General features: G+C 43.1%; 1 protein-coding gene across 1 annotated transcript in view; it reads right to left on the bottom strand.

Annotated features, from left to right (window-relative positions):
• The window catches only part of SCHIP1 (schwannomin interacting protein 1), a 670407-nt gene that overhangs the window by 508278 nt on the left and 150108 nt on the right, over positions 1 to 12021 (bottom strand). The window contains exon 3 of the mRNA XM_090273287.1: positions 11162 to 11242. Coding sequence (XP_090129413.1) covers positions 11162 to 11242 — 81 coding nt within the window. The remainder of the gene's footprint in view (positions 1 to 11161; positions 11243 to 12021) is intronic.

Below are 12021 nucleotides of genomic sequence, written 5' to 3'. Positions count from 1 at the left end.
GTCATATCATACAGTGTAGTCTGCATGGCCAAATGCAGTGGCCCTGCTCTGGGACAATACAGGCAAGAACCATGTGGTCATGGGTTTTACATACTATGAAAGGAAACAGATAATGTTCAATAAATAAACAAAGAAATGGAAAAGAAAAAGTATCTGAGAGTGTTTTGTACTACTCAGAAAATAAAAGTAATACGTGATTAGGCGGCTGCTTGAGATTTCACTAAGGAAACTTTATTTGCTATGATTAGTATCCAAAAAAGATGTCATCTTCTGCTTCGGATAATAGAAACCTCTTCCTTGTGAAAGCTAGGTGATTTTTTTTTCCCACTTGGACTGGTTTGTAATCTTTGAGATTAACATCTAGGTTTTTACAGGTGATCAGTGAACACAATCTATCCTCTCCTGGGAGTGATCTGAACATGAAGACCAATTGTCAGGATTCAGCCTTTTAAAATAGTTGTACATCAGAGAAGGAAAACTCTGACTCCAAAAAACCTCCGCTGCCTTGCGGCATACCTCTTCAGGGGAAAGGCTAAGGGAGTAAACCCCGACAGAAAATCCGGAGCCGGAGTCCCTAAGGCGGTTTGACGTTGTGGTCAACACCGGCAACTCCTGCGGCGCACCTGAACCCAAGCTGTATCGACTCCGTCTTTCCCTTGGACCCTTCAGCTGCGAAGAGAGGGGGGGTCTGCTGCATGGGCAACAGCAGACCCTCCATATTACCCTGCCCAGGCTCTGTAGCTTCAGCGTCATCGCAAGATGTCGATTCAACACGGGAGGAGACAGATACCGTGTCACTCCCGAGTCGGACTGCACAGCCATTCTCGGCGGTGCAGATAGACTCTTAAGAAGCTACACCATCGTCTCTCGAGACGGACGGCTGCCGACGACGACGACTAAGTCTTTCAATGCCTCCGCTGGATTCCTGAAAGCATTGGATCTGCTGTAATTCTTCCACATACAACTAAAGTCCTTAAAGCTGTTTTTGTATAAACAAATGGATTTATTTTCATTTGGCTAGAATGGTTCAAGGACCATCAATTTTCAACAGTCAGGGGATATAAAGGACATAACAAGTGCTACCACATTATTGAATTTGCTTGTGTTTCCCAATTTCTGCAGGCTCTGCTAATTACAATGCTCAAGGAAAAGTCTAGAAGCTGCAGTGAAATAATACTTTGGAATCAGAGGCCAATTTCTCTGAAACTATGAAACTTAAGCTTCAGTAACCCTTTACTTAGAGGACAGAAGCTTCTGTCAGATTCTACAAGGTGCTCTTCATGTTTTGTATAAAATTGCAAAAGTAGATATGTTTTAGGGTTTTTTAAAGGGCCTCCAAATTACATAGACATTTCAGTTTCCATTAAAGCAGAATCTGACTCTGGTTAGGGTTATATGTGGTCACTGTTTGATTTATGCAATGCTTGCTTAAAATGCATCCTTATTTGTTTTTCAGTTAGAAGATTTTAAACACAAGCTCTAAGAAGGTCCTGTAAGATTACACGCCTGACTCTTGTTGCTTTTTCCGGAACCCATTTCATAAGGAGTATTGAACTTGGAGAAGCTGTTAGTGATATCCACACTCTCCGAACGCTTGAAGCGCTGAGTGTCATCCAGGGCCCTGTTGACAAGTTCTGCTACTTGAGGGCAACTAAACTCTGTAAAACTGCCCATCAAGGGCTTAAAAATCTATGTTATTTTTAAAGTAATTTTTATTTTATTATTATTATTTTTTTATTTAATTTATTGGGGTGACATTGGTTAATTAAAATTATATAGGTTTCTGGTGTACAATTCTACATCTATATTTGTATTGTTCACCACCCCAGGTCCAAGTCTCCTTCCATCACCATTTATACCCCCTTTACCTTCTTCTACCTCCCCCACCTCCCCTTCCCTCTGGCAGCCACCATACTGTTGTCTGTGTTTGTAAGTCTTTCTTTTTTCTCTTTGCTTAATCCCTACACCCTTCTCACCCAGGCCCCACCCCCCACCCCACCCCTGGCAGTTGTCAGTTATCTGTATCCATGATCAAAGTGATTTTTAAAATCTCTTTCTCGATCTCTCTCTCTCTCTTCCCTCCCTCCCTCTCTCCCTATCCTTGATTATTCAGAAAATATAGAAAGAAAATGTAGTGGCCACTTGAGATATTACATTTTAGCTTGTTGAACAGCAGAGGGCGGTGTCATACCTTTAAAGAACCAAACAATGTTGGTCAAAACAGGTGAGGTCCGCAAAGGTGGATCTGCACATAGGCGTCCTTTCTCCTGCGAGCTTTATGGAATTTGGAAGGTGATATATCAGTTTTCTGTAAGGCAGAGATTAAGAATTCCTTTCTTCCAAGTGGATGGACATTTTCTTCTTTTTACTTTACAAGAGAATGTGACAATATTAAAGACAGGAAGAAGATCCCAGATGTCCTCTGAGGCCAGGCTGAGGGCAGACTGGGCAGCACTGCTTCCTGTGAGGAGGAAGCCCGTAACAGCAGAGTTGGTCGTTCTCAGACCTTTCACCTTTTCAAGAACTCAGAAATCTGGATTCTCCCATGGAAGTTATTAGTTCCTAAATGTTACCAAATAATTTCTAAAATTTCAAATACATTGTTACCCAAGTGGGCTGAATTTGAGGATGGGAAAAAGAGGACACTATCAGAAAGGCCACAAGTCTGACTGTCTCAGGAGACAGTAGCTAATCACAGATAGCTCTTCCTGTGTGTCTTCTTCCACTCCATCCTTACCCAGGCGGGCTGTGAAGGCGCTGTTACATCAGAGTGGTAGGTTTGTCTGCCCAAGATTAATTTCTCCTTCTTTTTGTTCCAGCACCCATTTTCCTTGGGGACCCGCCAAACCTCAATCCATGAGCTTTGAGTGGAACAGATTTTAACCCTCCACTGTAGAGAGTTAGAGCTGACAAACCAGAGGGCAATGACATGGCTCAAGTCAGGCCAATGCAAGACTACTGAGAAAAAAAAAAAAGCCCCCCTTTTGGATCATACGTCGCAGGGGCTCTGTCTCTCCCATCTGGGCAGTGCACGCCCTTTCTTCAGCTAGGCAGGAAGGAAACCTCACCTTCTGGGGAGGTGCCTTTGCCCTGTCCACTAAAACTTGAGGCGGTGGTGGGGGTGGAGGCCGGTGAAGGGCTCAGGGATGGCGTCACAGAGAGGGGCGCAGCACCCAACATGTCACAGCCTCTTTGCCTAGCGGGTCGGCCAAGGATAGAGGGGTCTGGAGGCAAGGCACAAGCTCTTGAGGTTCCTGGAAGCCGCCTTCCGCTTCTATGGCCATCCCACCCTGAACGCACATTGTCTTGTCTGATCTCGGAAGTATCGCGCCTGTGTTGCAGACTCTGACCACTGGTGCCTGCAGCATTGTGGATACGACAAACCAAATCACAGGTACTGCACTGATCCGGTGGAGAAAAGGGACAGAACAACCACTCTCAGTCAGTGTGAGAGAGAGAGTGCACAGACCCTTGCCTGAACAGGCTTTTGTTCCCTTCTGGGCGGATCACATCAAACAAAGTTCCAAATCTCTTTGCTAGGGTTGTTTTAGATGGTTGTTGTTTACAGAAAACGAAGAAAAGAATGTTGCTCATGAAGCAATAGGGTGGGAGATCTGGCCACATCCTGTTCTTAAAACAGTTCAGAATAGACCTTGAGAAGTTACTTTAAAGTCATACATTAAACATCTGCTGTTTTTCAGCTCAGGGTGAGAGAGTTTCAGCAAAGGCAAGCTTTTAAGCAGTATAGATACAATGCAGGCCTAATTCCCATGGGAAAGCCGATCTGCGGGCCTAGCTCCTGTATGCTCCCTGGCATCTGTCAGTTTTCCAAAGCAGGGCTGAGCTACATTCGCCATTGCCACGCAGACCAGCTCCCTACATTCCAGCATCCAGCACTCAGGAATGTCCTGATCCTTGACCTTGGAAATGCTGAACCTGAAAAATCTCAGACTTGGAAAGAACCTTGAATGACACAAGGCCAAATGCTGTCAATTCAACCTTCCAGTTTCTGATTATGTTCTGCTTGAACACTCATGGCCAGCAGATCACTGGTTCTAGAGGCAACTCAGTCCAACAAAAGTTAAGTAGATATATTGGGCTGTTCTCTCTTGCGGTGATTCTGAATTCTTATACCCTGTATCTTCTCTCCATCAGTCCCAGCTCTGCCCTTTGAAAATGTACAAAATAAATGCACATATTTTTTTTCTCTGGAAAAAAAAAAGCCCCCTTTTCACCTGGAGATTTTCAGCGGGAGGGATGCAGGCCTAGAGCTGTCCATGGGCCACTTTGCCACAATGTTGGGAAAGCCCCTTGAGAATGAAGCAACAATGTGAAAAGCAGAGCTTATAGAAGAAAAAAGACAGAGAAGTATGATCCCCTTGTTTGACCTGCTGGATCTAGCTGAGCTTGAAGCACAGTAGGCCCTGGGTGCTTCTGTTAGGTGTTCCAATATAGTCCCTTTTTTATAATTGTTCATCTGAGTTGAGTTTCTATTGGTTGCAACCAAGAGTCCTGGCCAAGTGTCAGGGAAGAAGATGGGAACTAACTGACAGACCCAACACCTGGACCAGATCCCCTATCTCCCCACTGTACTGTCCTCGCTCCTCAGCCAGGCAGAAGCAGAGCTGGGAGCGAGATGGCGGGCATGGTTGTCACACACATGGTTGGGCATATTGATATCTGGTGGATAAGCATAACCCCTACTTGTTTAAGTAACCCTGGCTGGTTTGGCTCAGTGGATTGAGCGTCGGCCTGCGAGCTAAGTGTCGCTGGTTCGATCTTCCAGTCAGGGCACATCAGAGAAGGAAAACTCTGACTCCAAAAAACCTCCGCTGCCTTGCGGCATACCTCTTCAGGGGAAAGGCTAAGGGAGTAAACCCCGACAGAAAATCCGGAGCCGGAGTCCCTAAGGCGGTTTGACGTTGTAGTCAACACCGGCAACTCCTGCGGCGCACCTGAAGCCAAGCTGTATTGACTCCGTCTTTCCCTTGGATCCTTCAGCTGCGAAGAGAGGGGGGGTCTGCTGCATGGGCAACAGCAGATCCTCCATATCACCCTGCCCAGGCTCTGTAGCTTCAGCTTCACTGGAGAGGACACTCCAGCGTCATCGCAAGATGTCGATTCAACACGGGAGGAGACATATACCGTGTCACTCCCGAGTTGGACTGCACAGCCATTCTCGGCGGTGCAGATAGACTCTTAAGAAGCTACACCATCGTCTCTCGAGATGGACGGCTGCCGACGACTTGTTTAAGCCTCTGTTAGTTAAATTTTCTATAGGCAACTAAAAGTTACCCTAACAGACATATCATGTTTTCATTATCTGGTGTCTATCCCAGCTCTGCATCCTGATACAAACCTGCCCAAAGGCCAGAAAAGGGCCACCACGTACCATTGGCAGGTTTCCCATGCAATTCCTGTGTCTCTGGTCTGCCTCCTCTCTGCTCCAGTTTCTGATCAGTTTGTAATTCCTGACTTCAGTTTCTTACTTTGATTATTGCTACTTACTCAGCATCATGGACTTATGCTCTTCTGGATCTTTCTGCAGGTTTCTTCACCAACATTTATGATCACATTGACTGCCAAAGCCCCCCAAATCCCTCACAGATGGGAACTTAGGCTAGTTGAATCTAGGCTCTACAGCACCCTTTTCTTTATGAAGCCTGAGAACGCACTTCAGGAACAGGGTGCAGGAACACAGAGGTTACTGAGTCTATGAAAGAGAATAGTTGCTCTGGGAGATACTAACCACTCAAAGAACCTCCATTCCTGGAGAGTATCCCAACAGGCCCCTAACCCTCAGACCAATGCTTTAAAATTAAAAAATGAGTCTCTTGCACCTGAAATCTGGGTGCTTTTCAAAGGGCTGCTGCTGTGCTGGGCCAGGAGGTGGGTGAGTGTGACCATGAGCCCTTTAAGAGCTGTCCCTGGTTTGCCGAAGCCCTGTGGGTCTCCTGGGGCATGAGCCCAGTCAGTCTTCAAAGCCAGGTGTTTTGAGGTTCATATTTCTGGTCTTAAAAGTTGGGTGCCCAACGTGGGGTATGAACCTTTTGCTCTTCAGGGAAAAGCTCCGGGTTTTGAGTTTCCTCCCAATTGTGAATCATTATACTGGGATGGGGCTTATGGCCTTCCCTACCTGCTTCTACAATGGGAAGAGCTTTCTCCACCAGTTTTTAGGGTTTTGTTTTTTATAGGAAATAGTTCCTTGTGCAGTTGTACATTCTGTTATGTCCACTGGTGGAGGTGGGGTCATGATTTTGCCCCCTGAAACTACGTGTGTTTAGAGTGATGGAGGTTCTCGTTTAGTTTCATGTCTCATTAGCTGTGGCCTTGGGCAAAACACAAAACTTATTGGACTACATTTTGCTTATCCACAAAACAGGAATAACAATAACTTTTTTGTAATTCTTGCAAGAAGTCAAGGATAAGGTATCTAAGTCACTTAGCTCCCAAACTGACAAATAGAGTTCCTGGATAAATCATTATAATTACTTAAGAATATCAAACACTTTCAAATATTTTTAAGTAACACATGCAAATCATATACATTGATAGGATATGCTGGATTCCTGAGGACCTTTACTGGCATTAGTTTATTAGCACAAAGTGACGTTAAAATATGTTTGGACAAGGTACAATTGCATGGAAAAGATGCACTAGGCTATATGCTTTTCTTGGCTTCTCTCACTGAAGGGTCACTACCATCCTTTAAGATGTCATTAGCAGTTCCGTTTTACAGAGGAGGCCCAGAGAGGTAAGTAGTGCTCCCCGGGTCACACCATGGGCAAGGAGCAGAGTGGGGATTTGAACTTAGGTTGCTCTAACTCCAAAGTCTGTGCTTTCAACCTGTCTTTTTAAAAATTAAACTTCTGACGAAAGTTTACAGGCTTACTCTTAAACAAACTGTTGAGAATTATCTTTGAAATTGGGGGGAGAATTGTCTTCTTTCTCATGTATGTTTATGTGTCTCCTTTTGAGAATCTAAATGTTTCATCACTACATCAAACATATTAATTTAAAAAATGAGAGGAATTGAATGATTTAATGAGCAGACTTTTATTTATTTATTTTATTGTTTATGCTGTTACAGTTGTCCCAATTTTCCCCCTTTGTCCCCCTCCCTCCAAGCCTCCCCTTTCCCACAGTCAATCTTTACACTGTCGTCCATGTCCATGGGTCATGCATATATGTTCTTTGTCTAGTCCCTTCAACTTCTTTCAACCAGTCCCCCCTTCCCCATCCCCTCTTAAGCTGTCAGTCTGTTCTTTGTTTCTGTGCCTCTGGTTCTATTTTGCTCATTAGTTTCTTTTGTTCCTTAGATTCCAGTTATAAGTGAGATCATAAATGGTATTTGTCTTTCGTCACCTGGCTTATTTCACTTAGCATAATAGTCTCCAGTTCCATCCATGCTGTCACGAAAGGTAAGAATTCCTTCCTTTTTACTGCTGCGTAGTATTCCACTGTGCAAATGTTCCACAGTAATGAGCAGACTTTTAAAAGGTGCTTTGGATTCAATAGAACTCTATGTTGTTCCATCACAAAAATAAATATAATGTTAAAACATAAAGAAAGGGATCACACAGTCAAAGAGCAATTTTTAAATGATGGTTTGTACTCAGAAAGTGCATTGGAGATCTTATTACAACATGCAACATTGTGCAACATGACCTGACATGAAGGGCAGAGGTCTGACCGGACCCAGTGAGTCTGTTTCCTTCCTTGCAGCCAGGCCTCTGTACGGAACCCTGCACCCCTCTGATGTGTGTGTCATTCCCAGACCCTTGTTCAGAGCAAATTCATCTTTAGTCTTAGAGTTGCGCTGAGAGCCTCCATCACGGCATTTTCAGTACTACTCTTGCTTTAACTAAAGCTTCTGATTAGAGAGGCTTGCCTTTGCTTGATCTTCAGAAAACCTGCCTTTTACCTCCCCCAAATGACTTTTTATTAATAGCTGTGCAATTTTGATTGCTTCTGCCCTTTTGATGTAGTACTTTGATCCTCCAAGTATAAAACTCAAAATTGCCTCTCAACATTCATGAACCAGGCAATGCACCCGTCCTGATATTTCATCTAAATTCCAGCACCCCCAAAACATGTTCTGTCCCCATAGTCCTCTGCTTCCCTCCAACAGTATTTTGACCTGCCACGTACAGGTTTAGTCTTTCTTAATCAAATTATTTGCTTTTTCTGTTGTCCTGAGTGTGAGGAAGCAACTGAGAGCCTTTCCTGGTCCATCCAAACCCCACTCGGGGCTCCCACGAGAACAGGCATACAGTAAAGGCAGCTGATATCCGAAAACAAGTCTCGTCTTGCTTTATTGCTTTATTTTATTTTATTTTATTTTATTTTAGAGAGAGAAATGGATGGAGAAAAAGACGGAGAGAAACATCAATGTGTGAGGGAAACACCGATCACTTGTCTCCTGCACTCCCCAACCAGGCACCTGGCCCACAACTTAGGCACATGCCTTGACAAGGAATCAAATTGGTGACTTTTCAGTTCACAGGCTGGTGCTCAATCAATTGAGCCCCACCAGCCAGAGCATCTTGCTTTATCTTTTATGTTCAAAAACTGACTTGCCAAGGTACATCCCATTTCAGGTCTTGCAGGGGCTTGACTGTTCCGAAAATGTTCATTAGAACCTACTACTTGCTCCTCCTCCTCAGGGATGGGAGAGGAGAGTTTCCAGAAAAGCAGATTTTGTGGTGTGGTAACCTCACTTCTCTCTACCCCCCGGGGGGAGATGAATGTTCAGCTGGTTCCCACCAAACAACAGAAAGCAGAAGACCCCGAGAAAAGCCCGTGAAGTCTGAGAGTGGCGCAGGAACCTGGGACAAGGCCCCGTCTTTCATACCCAGTGCTCTGCAGGTCTAATGCATGTCTCTTGGGAAGTGGGAATAGGTAGGGGTATGCTAAAATTCTCCCTGTGGAAGATGCCAAGGTCGTCCTGGGGGAGACAGCCCCAGCAGAGCAAGGGCTACAGCCTATACCATTGGTGGGGTGCTCGGCGGAGACCCAGTGGCCCTTTCCACCAGCAACACAGTAGCCCCTTAGGGTTATTTTAAAGGAAACAACTGTCTGGAAGCTTTTGAGTGTTCACCATCAATGAGAAAATTGGGTCAGCCATGGTGATTAGCATAGAAATACTGTAGAAATAAAGTGTTGTTTTGCCTATTACATTTTATTTTTTATTTTTTTTTTATTTTTTATTTCTCCCACTCGGCTCAACATTCATATCATTCCCCTCAAATGGAGAGGAAAGTAAATGAGGGGTGCGAGAGAGGAGGTGGGGGGGCAGGTACTGGGAGAGTGGGAAAAGGTGAGCAGGCCACGCAGGTCTGATGTGTGTGTAGGGGAGATTTTAACCTGTCATAACAGTGAAGAATTTCATAACCAGATTAGACAAGAGTCACTGAACTGCAATAAATTCTCCGATGGGACTCGAATTCCATTATTGGGCAGATTAAATTTTCTCCCCCTCACCCCCCGCCAGTGAGTGGAAATGGGGTCCAGAGTTATTAGGAGAGATAAAACCATTCAGTTTGCATCTCACTGAGCTGAGACCCCTCCATGAAACCAGCTACACATAAAACCGCAGACTTTCTGAGCTGGCTAGAATCTCAGGCTCAGGGATTTTTCCTTTGTCTGTCCCTCCTCCTGGCACCTGCCCCTCTGCCTCTACATATTAGAGATGATGAAAACTAAGAAACGACAGGGAGGTTTCCTAACTTCATTTCAGAATTCAAATTAAACACTCTAATTTTGACACAGCCAACTTTCCTTTCCAGCACTTTTTCATTTAAGAGGCATTATTATAAGATAAAAATTCCTCAGGATAAAGCAACCTATGGGGTGGAAACAGACATCTTGTGTAGTGAGGCTGACACACTGCTTACATAGAACAATCTGGTAGCCTGACTCATTGTTCATTTAGTAAGTGTAACACAGAGCTTCCTGGGAGGACCCCACTCGTTCAGAAGCCATGTTTGAACTTCACCTTGAGAGGTGGCCCTATGTGCTCATTCAGAGGCAAATTTTTTACTGATAACCAAGATTAATGTAAATTTATAGTGGTGTGAATGAATATTTATTTTTATCCAGCGGGATATTATACATCTGCATTATTTCCTTCTCAATTCCTAAATCCAGTAATGGCTTATTGTTCTCAAAGTTGTACAGCTCAAGGCTTCGTTCTTCAGAGTGGCGGCTTCTTATCTAAAGATTCCTCTGGGCTTTTTGCAAATGATTGGTGATTCTGGCCAAGCTCAGGAATACTTAATTTTCTAGTTACATGCTTCTCAGAGTGTTAAGCTGAGTGTGTGTATGTGTGTGTATTTTATGCACCCTCAGTGGTAATTCTTAAATGTAACCCTGAAGGAAAACCAGAATGGGAAAGGATCACAGAGAGCAGGTGTGACTAGTTTAAAATTTCTTCTACAGTGATTATGATAGGCCCCTCCTCTATTTAATGGGTTTAAAAGGTCATTACTTAAAAATTGTTCTATAACATGCTTGTCTCACTTTGTATCTTATGAGTTTTATTTTTGTTACTATTGAGGAGTTTTTAGCATAATTTTAATGCAATAGTCATATATAGTGGGGAAAGGGGACTCATATTTGGCCTTAGTAAGAGAGAATAAAAAAAAAAGGATAGAAAATGAGAAAGACAAAACATACTTTTCCAAAATATTTAGATGAGAGCTGGAGTGGGAAGTAGGAAGAAGGAAGAGAGTTGAAAGTGCGTGTGTGTGTGTGTGTGTGTGTGAGAGAGAGAGAGAGAGAGAGAGAGAGAGAGAAAGAAATGGCCTGAGTAGAAATAACCACACTGTTTCATGATGGAATTAACCAAGTCACTAAGATGAAAGACAGTGGAAAATGCTAGTGGAAGCTGTAGAGCAGTATAGTATTAAGCCTGAAAGGGGAAGACCTAGACATGAAGTGATGACAATTAAATAATTCCCTATACTATCCAGTAGATGGTGCTGTGTGCCCAAAGCAGCTTCGATACTGCCCAGACCAGAGAGGAAATAATGTCTAATACACAAATGTGAAGTAAATAAATGTGCGATCCTTATACCACAAAACTCCAGAGTAGCTTCAGAAGTTAATGAAACAACAACTTTAAAACTAGTGCTTTAATATAAACTTCAAGATAACTTACATTTTCACCTTTGATTCCAAGGGTTGTAGATTGAGGTGATATTTTTCAATATTATTCTCCACATCCATGGCCAACTGGTGACTGCAAACAGAAATAATGTCTCAATATAGCTTAATCCAGAAAGTTAATATTTATAGCAGTAATATTGTCAATTTATATTTATTTTAAAGAGGATATATATATATACAATTTTTTATTTTAATTCATTAACAGAGTCCTAAAAGTTCCTACTGATGGGTGATGGACAAATAACCGTACAATAGAAATAAAACATTGTCTTGTCTTTTATATTTTCTGTTCTTTTTATTTCTGCAACTCAGTTCAACTTTCATATCTCAGGCATGAAAATAATTTCTCTTACGTGAAAAGGAAAGCAGAATACTGAACCATTTCAAGGGAGACAAAAACATAAGGGGAATGTTATGGATCCTATGGCAATATTCAACTAGGAATCTCATTCATCCCCAGCAATGCTTCTGCCATTGAATCCTTACTCCTTTTACCTTGTGAGCCTTTCTAAAACTCACACCCACTACAAACAAAGATGAATCTCTGACCTGGAGAAAGGCAGAAGACTATAGATGCATACACAGTGCTCCTAATGAGCTTGTAAGACTATCACTGGATGCTACAATGGTCAAGAAAGGCTTCATGGAGAAGGTGGAACTTGAGCTGGATTCTAAAGAATGGACAGGAATTAGGTCAACTGAGATGTGAAAAGTTATACATAAAAGGAGGATATTAAAATAAAGGAACTGAAGTGAAAACTTCAGGCTATTCTTAGATCATAAAGAGAGCTAATTGATAGAAGTGGATAGGCAGAAAAGTAATACAGTATGCCCTCACTTACCATGGGTATT

The sequence above is a fragment of the Furipterus horrens genome, unplaced genomic scaffold (assembly GCF_987537825.1).
Source record: "Furipterus horrens unplaced genomic scaffold, mFurHor1.1.pri manual_scaffold_1, whole genome shotgun sequence".
Classification (NCBI taxonomy): Eukaryota; Metazoa; Chordata; class Mammalia; order Chiroptera; family Furipteridae; genus Furipterus; species Furipterus horrens.
The sequence above is the reverse complement of the archived record's forward strand: the minus strand, read 5'-3'. Positions and strand labels throughout refer to the sequence as shown.